This window comes from Schistocerca gregaria, chromosome 4 (assembly GCF_023897955.1).
Source record: "Schistocerca gregaria isolate iqSchGreg1 chromosome 4, iqSchGreg1.2, whole genome shotgun sequence".
In the NCBI taxonomy this organism is placed as follows: domain Eukaryota; kingdom Metazoa; phylum Arthropoda; class Insecta; order Orthoptera; family Acrididae; genus Schistocerca; species Schistocerca gregaria.
In genome coordinates, this window is record NC_064923.1 from 391,113,583 (window position 1) to 391,125,304 (window position 11,722).

The 11,722-nt window shown below is 38.3% G+C and overlaps 1 protein-coding gene across 3 annotated transcripts in view; it reads left to right on the plus strand.

The window, feature by feature from the left end:
* LOC126268196 (PHD finger protein rhinoceros) overlaps positions 1–11,722 on the plus strand; it is a 199,618-nt gene that overhangs the window by 153,768 nt on the left and 34,128 nt on the right. For all 3 annotated transcript variants that reach the window (XM_049973814.1, XM_049973813.1, XM_049973815.1), the window contains exon 17: positions 2,733–3,250. In XM_049973814.1, coding sequence (XP_049829771.1) covers positions 2,733–3,250 — 518 coding nt within the window. The remainder of the gene's footprint in view (positions 1–2,732; positions 3,251–11,722) is intronic.

The window sequence follows — 11,722 nt, forward strand, 5'->3', positions numbered from 1 at the left end:
TAGAAGTAAAGAAGAAACAAAATCGAACTTGCAATAACAGTAAAATCTTTTCAAAAAAGAGATTTATTTTAACTTCTACTTTGAATGTAAGTGTTAGGGAATAAAAGCTTTTGAAATGTGGTGCTACAGAAGAATGGTGAAGAGTAGGTGGATGTATTTGATAGCTATTGAAGAGGTACCAAATCACACTGATGAAACTGATGGCAAAACTAGGCTGAAAGGAGGGATCGGTTGCTAGTACACATCGTGAGCCATCAAGGAATTGTCAGTTTTGTAATGTTAGAGGGGGAGGTAAAAATTGTAGATGGAGCTCAAACGTTGTCTACAGGAAGCATGTTCAAGTGGCTGTAAGTTGCAGTAGTTAATATTGTATTTATGTAGAGATGAAGAGGCTTGCAGGGGATAGGCCATAATGGAGTACTGCATCGAACCAGAGTTCATATTGAAGACCACAATAATAAGTCATCTTTCTCAGGCCTGACAGAAATTAAGGTTATACAGAAAGTAAAGATACAAGCTTAATGAGATGAAAAAGTGTTTAGCTATTCCTTGTAATATTTATATAAAACTAGAAGCCTCACACTCTTTAGCATTGTGTGTCTATAGATGGCCGACTTGTGTATTATATGTAGTGATGTGCACAAATTCCTCATGAATCAGTCTATCTATTAGTGGAAACTGAATCAAAATCCCTACAGTAGTTACTGAGAGTCGCCCAAATCTACAGGCAGAATTATACAATGCTAAAAATAAATGTTGCATATTGTTTTATTGTCAGCTAGCTGCATTGCCCAGGTATGTATCAGTTTTATCTTCTATCAGCCCATCTTCTCCTCTTCCCCCCCTCTCTCTCCCCCTCCCCCTCCCTCCCTCCCTCCCTCCCCCCTCCCCCTACCCCTCTCTCTATCCCCCCCTCTCTCCCTCTCTCTTTCCCCCTCCCCCTCCCCCCTGTGTAAATACTAATTCTATATCTACATTGAAACATCACAGAAGTTTGATGGGCAGTTCATAATAAGTGGTGAGAAAAAAGTCTTGAGACCGTGTTTCAGTGGCAGTCTGCATACTGATCATAATACACAGACTGTTAAACTTCTTCAGATAGAAGGTTTTGGCACATACATTTTACAGTCCAAACTTTGTATTCATTGGCTTTCCCTAGTGTGCAAAATTGAAGGAGTACCTGGGTGTAAGGACATCATCATTTGATGATGATGAGTTTCAGGTGAAATTGATAGTATGTTGAATAAAATATCTTATACCCAAACTCAAAAAAATCTGTGGGCATAGGTAGTTAGTATGTGAAATATTTTCTCTGTTTTCTATAGTTACATCCTCAATAATAGGTCATAATTTTTATTCTTTCGACTCTTCATAACTACATATTATTAATGGAATTGTGTTTGGTTCTCTAATTAGTATTTAATATATTTACAAGAAAATATGTTGTTTAAAACTATTGAATTCTAGTTCATTATAATAATAAAATTATTCACTTAAGAAAATAGCAAAATTACAAGTTATTATTAATAGATAAAAAGTTGTGGGCTGCCTATGACTGTAAATTCTAGGTTAGGAATATATTTTATTAATAATACTCCATCTTCAGTCACAATAATTTTAATTTCTAACTACGAATGCAGTGTGCAGCTACAATTCCATTTGCAAGGAACCTGTAGGATAATGGGCATTAAAGCTGAAGCAGATGTTACACACAATATATTTACACAGTCCTTGAAAATGGAGTTGCAACTTCAAAATACATTAGACAGTAGTTAAAAAATAAAAATTTAGTGACTGAAGTTGAAATATTATTAATAAACACATCCCTAATCAAAAATTACAAGACACCAAAAGGCTGGCCATTACATTATGAGGCAAAATTCCAGTACTGCTAATGTGCACATTAAAAGTAGAAAAAGGTATTCCTGACTTTCCTGAACTATTAATCCCTTCATCAGGAAGGAGAAATGCGTAGGTTTGAGAAGGGGCAGGTGACATAACACTTAGCTAGAGAGGGAGTTGTGAGGACGGAGAGGGAGTTGTTGGAGAGAGTAGGACTTGTTTTAATTCTGTTTATGCGTAATGATGAGGGACAAATCTGATTTTTCTTTCTTTATGAATATCTTTCTTTCTTTACAGAGCATTTGTTTGTTTTATTATGTGTTTCTACAATTTATTTGTACTATTTTCCTTTCTTTAAAAAAAAAAAAAAAAAAAAACTGATGAGCATGTGAATATTTCCACTCATCATCTAAAATGTAAGCAACAAAGTCAATGTACTCAAAATTTTATCACCTTGCATGCTTCACAAATAGAGTGGAGAAATAAAATTACTGAAAATGAAGGGTCCGTCAGTTATATAAGCTGGATAAAAGTTCTCATATTGTACCGTTTTTTTTTTTTTTTTTTTTTTTTTGCTTGTAGTCAATATGGTTAGGATTTAAACCGTTACTATAGTCATATAATTGAATGGCTTGTATCAAAACTACTGTTTCAGCATCAACTACGTAAATATATACATAAAAGGTTGAGCAGTCACACATAATTGTAGTAATACTTCGGAGTTACAGTCTTTTTTTAAGTTAACTGAAACATACATATTTGCAAACTTATATTCTGATATAATATTTACAAATAAACAATTTAATAGCTGCATGGTTGCTGTCTTCTTCCTCCTCCCAACCATATTGTGAAAGTTTAATTAAATGAGCTTTCCTTTTGTATGACTGCAGTGACATCTCCTGCAGTGATTCCTGAGGCTCCACTTACCCCAGCAGCAACATTTGCATCTCCTGTTGTGCCACCAGCCGTCGCAACAACGGTACCTCCTACTAGCCAACCGCAGCAGCAGCAGCAACCACCACAGTTGCATGCTCCACCAACACCTGCACCAACACCAACTCCAACTCCAACGCCTGTTTCTACTCCAGCTCCTGTGCCAACGGCTGTTGCAGAAACAAAGCCTGCTCCTGCAGGAAAGCGATCCCCTGCAAAACCAACACGGACTTCTGCACGGTTCATTAGTCAACAGCAACAACAGCAGCAGCAACAACAGCAACAAGTGCAGAAATCACCTGCAGGCAAATCACCAAGAGAAAGTGGTTCTACTAGTGCGACTGGACGACCAGGGCGAGGTCGAGGAGATGGGGGAGGCCGAAGAGGGCGTGGAAACAGCCGAGGGCGAGCTGGGAGTTTCATTCGTGGAGGGCGAGGATCAAGGGGGCGAGCCCGTTCTCATCATCATTATCAGGTAATATTGCATTTCAACTTACAAAATTGCTGTTGCAATATAGTTATAAGAGAAGGAAATGATTCTTCTACAACAGTTATGTAAAAGTAAGTGTAGAATGTGCATCCCAGAGCTTCTGATGTGTTGTACTGCTCCAACAGTGAAGTATGTCTGCAGAAGCAGGAAGAGGTCTTACTACATTCTTTCCTTCACAGTTACCGCACCTTGTTGCTAGTGTAACAGTATAGGGTGAAGATCTTATATTACAGCCTTGCTTTGATTAGAAAGGTACATTCATGTTCTGCATGCTATAAACAGGTACTGATAGAAATACAGGAGCATTCAGAGTGTGACACATACACATCAACAAAACTGAACTTTTACCTGAATAATCAACTATATCTATCATTGTTAGAATATTTAGACTTCAATTCCTAATTTTTAAATTCATATAAAAGGGTTTATACACACTGGGACACCTGGGAAGTCTTGGAAAAACCCGGACATTTTTTAGGATTCTGGAAATTTTTCATTGTTGTAGTTTTCACTTAAGTTTTGTAACTCTGACTCATAAGAACTGATACTGTAACAGAATTTTACTTTAGTCCACTACTTCAGAATAACATGGCAGCAATAAAACGAAAATTAGAGAATAATGCCAAAATAAAACTTCAGTTGCAAATAAAATGCACCGTTTACAACAACAAAACACAGTGCATACACAAGTGTCAGTCTGCAACAAAATATGTCAAAGACTATGCAATCATTCATAACAGCAAACTGCTGTCAGTGCAGCTTTCTCATGAGTCTCGCTTCGATGAACATGATATCACAGCTGTTTACATTTCTAACAGGTCGCTGGAAAATATTGTGAATGATGGTTTGGGAAGCATTACTTTTGAAGTAAATTTCCTCTTACACAAGATGAATTATGTTACATGTCAGACTGTGCGATGAATTTCTTAAATCATGCAGCATTAGACTCTGATTCAAAACTTAATATTGGGGACCTAAAAGCCCAGCCATGTATGCCATTACTTAAGATTTTACTGGCATATTTGTGTTTGATATAACTTAAAGCGTATCACATGCTAAAAGAGGCCAGGTTTCAAGGCTATATTTTTTATATTTGTTTTAGTTCTTCCATAGATTACAAATCATGCAATAATGCTGGCAAAAAGTATAATTATCCTTTAAAAAGAAAAGTGTGAAGTGAGTTCTTGAGCAATTTCTCATAGAATTGACTGTAATATGGAAAAATGTAAGTGCTTGAAGGAACATATATTCAGCTAGGTAACCTACTAAATATTTGTGCACAGCAGTGAAATATATAATTGTGCTTGTCATAAATATTCAATCAAAGATATTTCTAAAACACATTCTTTTTTGCGTTTCTTAAAGTGCCAAAAAGTACTATCCAGTGTATAAAACCTTCACCAAAGGATTGATAAGTTTTACAGCTCTCGGGGAAAGTAGATTGTCCCTTAACATGGAAAAAAAATGTACTTTCACTTGTGACAAAATGTATAAGGTATTACACTCCCAGAAAAAGTTCTGTGAACACTGTGTGTTGTGTATGTAAGAGCTTGCTCTTCTGGAAAGTTGGTGCTGCTGTCCTTTGTAAGAATACTTTTGTGAGAGAAGACAAAATAATATAAAAATTAGTACCAATATATGATATATTTAGTTCAAATCTGCGATCTCTGGAAAAGGGGACTGAGCGAGGTGGCGCAGTAGTTAGCACACTGGACTCACATTTGGGAGGACACTGATCAAACCCACATCCGGCCATCCTGATTTAGGTTTTCCATGATTTACCTAAATCGCTTCAGACAAATGCCTGGATGGTTCCTGTGAAAGGGCACGGCCAATTTCCTTCCCCATCCTTTCCTAATCCAAGCTTGTGCTCCATCTGTAATGACCTCGTTGTTGATGGGGCGTTAAAAACTAATCTCCTCCTCCTCCTCTAGAAAAGGTTACATTTCAGAAACTGCTCATAATGGAAGTATGTGCACCACTGTATGCAGAAACCAGTCAGCTACATGTAGTTAAAGAAAGGCAAATATATCATACCTTCGTTTTAAGTGTGCTAATTTAATTGTGTAAAAGGATATACATTGTATTGCAACAGAAAAATTTGGGGAAGGAGTATTATATAACTTTTACATAGGGAGAGGAATAATTGGTTTTATTTTGTATTCTGTTTCATTGTCATTTTTCTGGCTGTTTCAGGGTTACTTTTGCCAATTTTGTACTATTTATTGCCAACTTCAGTATTATTCTCTGACGTTTTTAAGCAATATTTACATTAAATCTAGTTAATTAAAGAAAAGTAATTCTGTGACCATACACTTGAATGTTTTTCAAAAGAAGGTATTGTCATAAATTCAAAGTTCTTCTTTGCGGCATAATGTCACCTATCCATTAACACTTCACTGAGGTGCCACCAGGAGTCTGCATTTGAACGCGGAAGACAAACTGATTTCAGCACAACAGCAGGCATTTGACAGTGGAGACATAGACATCTCGAGGTGTTGTGTATTCTGCTGGATATTAGCATCATTCATGCATGATATTTCAACAACATGACTCGTTATCTTCATCAGGTATCATGCATTATGTTTTGACAATGTGACTTGTTATCTTCATCAGGTTCTACTTGAGTCTTGCACAAATGATGCTGACATCTGGTGGGATACCTGACACCTCTCAAAGTCAACAGATTGTCACAAAAGTCTGGAAAATTGTAGCGTCCACATTTCCTGCTGACGTGGAAATTTGCTTTTACACTAAATTGTGGAGGACTTTGCGTTCTTTCAGAATGTTTACAATGCTGAAATCTGCCATTTTTAGGTATACGTAACACACTCTTTGCTATGTAAATAATCGTAGGACTAAAGGTAACAAATCACTAAACAAGCTGACTGCATTGTGTTGCCACTGTAGCTCAACTAGACTCAGGGGTTATGTGTGATGGAGTAATGGGAAGAAATCTGTGGAGTGGGAGGAAGGATTAGGGAATGGTGGTTGACAGCAGAATGAAGACGTCTCAGATGTACACAATAGGAATGTTGCACCATTGAGCTCTCTCTGTCTGCAGTCAGGGAGAATGATGCACAGCACATAGTGATGCAGAGAAGGGAAATGAGAGAAGGGATAGAATGCAGGAACAGGAAACCTGCGGAGAGGAGGAGTTGAGTGCAGGCTGGGTGAAGTTAGTCGCGTAGGTGGATGGGGGCAATCATTAGCAGAAGTTAGGCCAGGAGATTATGTGTTCGAAGGAAGTGTTGTCATTAGCAGAAATGAGGCCAGGAGATTATGGGTTCAAAGGAAGTGTTGTAAGAATAAGCACAATCTTTGTAACTCAGAGAAAATTGATGTATGGTGGGAAGGAGGGGCAGAATCCAGATGGCATTAGTTGCGAAACAGCTATTGAAATTAGCATGTTGTGCTTAACTCTGCCCTTGGCCACAATTTTTAATGGCTATTCATTAGTGTTGACAGCTGGGTGGAGGCACAAGAAATGTTCTATATATTTGCATCCCTCTAATTCTCCATCTATCCTCAGAAACACCCCCCCTCTCATCACACAGTATCATCCTGAACTAGAACTACTGAAATATATCCTCCATCAGGCAACTACTTATCATCAGGCTCACAAATTATGAATATTATGCCTACAATCATTCTTACCCCTCCCAAACAATGGAAAATCCAGACACATGACTGTAGTCTCAGGCATATGAGGCCTCAGATTCCCAAGACTACAGTCATGCATGTGTGAGTTTGTTGCCTAATTTTGATGAAGGCCTTACTGGCCAAAAGCTATATTTGTTACAGTCTCTTTGTTGTGCCTATCTGTGATACAGCATCTCCACTATATGGTAAGTAGCGACTTTCCTTTTTACAATATTGTCCCCCCCCCCCCCCCCCAAAGTAGTTCATGCTGCCCACCCCGTCTAAAAAGTATCCTAGTCCATTATGATACACCTAGTCCAGAGACATCTGTCAACCTGAATGAACATCCACACAGTTGCAGAACATTCTACTGGACACACCACACTCAAGTGCAATGACTGCTTTACAGTGCATGCCATCTGGATGCTTTCCCCTAGCACCAACTTCTCTGAATATCTTCAAACCAATTCAATTTGAAATAGAAGTAATAGTTTTATGTGCTGACATCACATTGCCCAACACCTCTACAAAATACTCATATAAAATTGAGAATTTTGGTGAGATCTTTAATGCATTCTACTGTTTTAACCACATATTTTCAAGCTGTTGTTGCCTTGAGTTCAAAGACAGCTATAATGCAGCTCTCCATGCTCTTCTATCCAATGCAAGCCTTGTTATTTCTGAATAGCTACTGCAAACTACATATGTCTGATCCTGCTTAGTGTTTGTTGTTCGGTGTAGCTCACCATGCTACTTTATTCAGTGGAAGCCTCTTCATCTTTGAATAACTACTGCAATCTACAGATGTTTGAACTTGCTTTCTGTGCTCATATCATTATCAACCTGTACAATTTCTACATGCCACACTTCCCTTCAGTAATAAATTGATCATTCCTTGATGTTTCAAGATGTATTCTATCAACTGATCCCTTCTTTTACTCAAGTTGTGCCCCTTCCCCCCCCCCCCCCCCAATTCAGTTCAGCAACCCCCCCCCCCCCCCCCCCCCCAATTAGTTACACAGCCTGCTAACTTAATCTCCAGCATACTTCTGTAGCACCACATTTCAAAACTTTCTATTCTCTTCTTGTTTGAACTGCTTATTGTCCATGTTTCACTGCCATACATGGCTGTGCTCCAGACACATGCTTTCAGAAAAGACGTCTAAACACTCATAATTTAACATGCTGCCTATGCAGTAAGGTTCTTGCTCCTATCAGCCAGTCACAGCACAGGACACATGGTATCAGACATATATCTTTCTGGGGCACAACAGAACATTGGCACTATTAGGTTTTTTCCTGATATTATTTTTACTAATCATGGTGTGATTTTGAAGCTTTAACAGTCAGCCATGTTTGCAGCCTAAAATATGGGAATTCTTGACTTCCTGTTATGAAAATAACTGTTCTTTCTAACACCAAGGCACGTTTCAACATGTTTATGTTTCACAGAAAAAGAAGGAAATGCTTGTTAACTCCTATTGTAATTCTGTTGTTTCACAGTTTGTTATGATTGCTCGATATCAATGGAAGTTGTGAATGGCAAATAGTGACATTAATTCTTCTATCTGCTGTGTCTGTGGAAAATATAATTCCTCATCTGTTCTGTATTTGTTGCAGTTATAACATACCTCTTAATCTCATTTTCACAGCACATTTTTCCTACGGGACATTTGCTATATTTTGTAAAAAGAAAATAGGTTTAGAGATTTACACGCAGATTCAATTACCAGGTGTACTGGTATGAAATGAGTGTTTTTTTTATGAAAATAAAACACTAATTTTGAATTGAAAAGTAAAAACATTTTATTCAAAGTACTGACCATTGCTTTCTATACATTTTGACCACCTTTCTGGCAATTTGTGGACACCATACCAATAGCAATGTTCGTCTTTTGAAGCAAATCAATCAGACACCCAATTTTTGACTTCTTCGTAGGAATCGAAGTGTTCCTCAGCCAATGCGTGTCCCATTGATGAAAACAAATGGTAGTCGGAAGGGGCCAAGTCTGGTGAATACAGCGGGTGGGGTAGCAGCTCCCAGCCAAGTGTTTTGATTGTATCCTGAACCAGTTTTGCTTTGTGTGCAGGTGCATTGTCGTGTAAAAAAATTACTTTGCCATGTCTTCTGACCCATTCTGGTCTTTTTTGATCAATACATAATTCAAATTGATAGTTTGTTGTCTGTAGCGATTAGTATTCACAGTTTCACCGGGTTTTAGAAGCTTTCTGATCCCACCAAACACAGAGTATTGTCTTCTTGCTGTATCGATCTGGTTTTGCAGTTGATGTTGATGGTTGTCCCAGATTAACCTATTATTTTTCCCATTTAGGATTCTTAAAATAAATCCATTTTTCATCACCAGTAACAATTTGATGCAAAATTGATTTTCTTTCATGTCTTTGAAGCAAAATTTGACAAAAGGTTTTTCGGTTTTCCGTCTGTCTTTCATTCAATTCATGTAGCACCCATTTTCCACACTTTTGGGTCTTCCCCATAACTTTCAAACGGTCAGAAATTGTTTGTTGTGCAACATTTAGCATTGCTGCCATTTGCTTCTGACTGAAAGTATCATCTTTATCCAATACTGCTAGGAATTCGGCGTCTACGAACTTTTTTGGTGGTCTTCCACGTTCTTCATTTCTTACATCAAAATCATTATTTCTGAACCGTTGAAACCATCTTTTGCCTATTGCTTCTGATAGAACATGATCACCATATGCCTCGACAAGCATTCGATGCAACTCTGCAGCAACTTTTTCTTCCCCCCCTCCACACACACACACACACACACACACACACACACACACACACACACACACACACACACACACACCATTGATTAAATTGTGTTTCTGATTTTCTGCTAGATACATTTCTAGTTTTATGTTTTTTTTTATCTGTAACTTACTAGTCTGTGATCACTTGAAACTCTAAAGTGGGTGAGGGTTTGCCAAATTGTGTTTAATTTCTTTTATATTTGATTAGATATAGTCAAATTTATGTTGATATAACAATGAAAATAACCAGGTATTGATAATATAAACGGATAGATAAAAAAATCTACTCATCAAGTGGCACCAGGAGAATACACGCACAAAGGAATTTAACTTTTACAATCTTTCGGAGCCAGTGGCTCCTCCTCCCAGCAGTAGAGTTGAAGGGGAAGGAAGACGAGTGAAGGAAAAGGACTGGACAGGTTTAGGGAAAGGGTCACATTTCTTAAATGTACCCCTTCAACTCTTCTGTCTGGAGGAGGTGCCACTGGCTCTGAAAGCTTGTAAAAGTTAAATCCTTTTGTGTGTATGTTCCCCTGCCGCTGCTAGGAGAACAAATTTATGTTAGTTTCATTTTATACTTGTCAAATTTGTTTTTCTGTTTGTTTCTTATTTAGGTAAAGTTGTTCTTGGCAAATTCTACTGATGAATTACCATCATTTCTGGTCTCATACCCAAAGTTTTGTACTGTAGAACTGTTCATCAGTTTTTGTCATTCTTTTGGATGTACTTGCACATGGCAGTCGGGAATGCAACAATCCTGCCCAAGGTACACTAGCCTGCCTTGGCAAGAAGAATTGGATAAAACATGTTGTGTTGGTGTTGTGGTCTTCAGTCCTGAGACTGGTTTGATGCAGCTCTCCATGCTACTCTATCCTGTGCAAGCTTCTTCATCTCCCAGAACCCACTGCAGCCCACATCCTTCTGAATCTGCTTAGTGTAGTCATCTCTTGGTCTCCCTCTACGATTTTTACCCTCTACGCTGCCGTCTAATACTAAATTGGTGATCCCTTGATGCCTCAGAACATGTCCTACCAACCTATCCCTTCTACATGTTAACAGTGATAAATAATGACATAGTTATGCTCACAGCAGTAAATCCAGACCTTTAGTATAGCTAAGTCTAAGATTCACTGGTCATCACTGCCTCTTCACATGTTGATAACATGACAGTGGAGCTCTCAGTTCTTATTATCATTTAGCAGTCAATCAGTTTTTTATGCGACTCATTGGGTTTCATTCACTGACTCATTGCACTGTCTTCGGTGTGGATTGGTGACCAGCCTAGCCATATTTTGCTCCACATAAAGCTGTTTATCAGGATCAACAGAAGTGTGCCAGGGAAGTATTATAGGATCACTGTTGTTCTCTATGGACATAAATGATGTGGCAGATGGGGCAGGTAGCAATCTGAGGTTGTTTGCTTACAATGCTGTGGTGTATGGTAAGATGTTGAAGTTGAGTGACTCTAGAAAGATTATGACTTAAACAAAATTTCCTGTTGGTGTGATGAATGGCAGATAGCCCTAAATGTGGAAAAATGTAAGTTGATGCAGATGAGTAGGGAGATCAAACCTGTAATGTTCATTTACAGTATTACTTGTGGCCTGCTTGACACAATCACATCATTTAAATATCTGGCTGTAATGTTGCAAAGTAATATGAAATGGAACGAGGATGTGAGAACTGTGATAGGGAAAATGAATGGTCGACTTTTGTTATATTGGGAGAATTTTAGGAAAGAGTGGTTCTCCTGTAAAGGAGACTGCATATAGGGTGCTGGTGTGACCTGTTCTCGAGTACAGCACAAATGTTTGGGATCCGTACTGGTCAGATTGAAGGAAGAAGGAAGACATCCAAGCAATTCAGAGGCATGCTGCTAGATTTGCTACCAGTAGGTTCAAACAACACGTAATTGTTCAAGAGATGCTTCAGGAACTCAAATGAGCATCCCTGGAGGCAAGGCGACATTCTTTTCGAGAAACACTATTGAGAAAATGTAGAGAACCGGCAATTGAAGCTGATTACCGAATGATT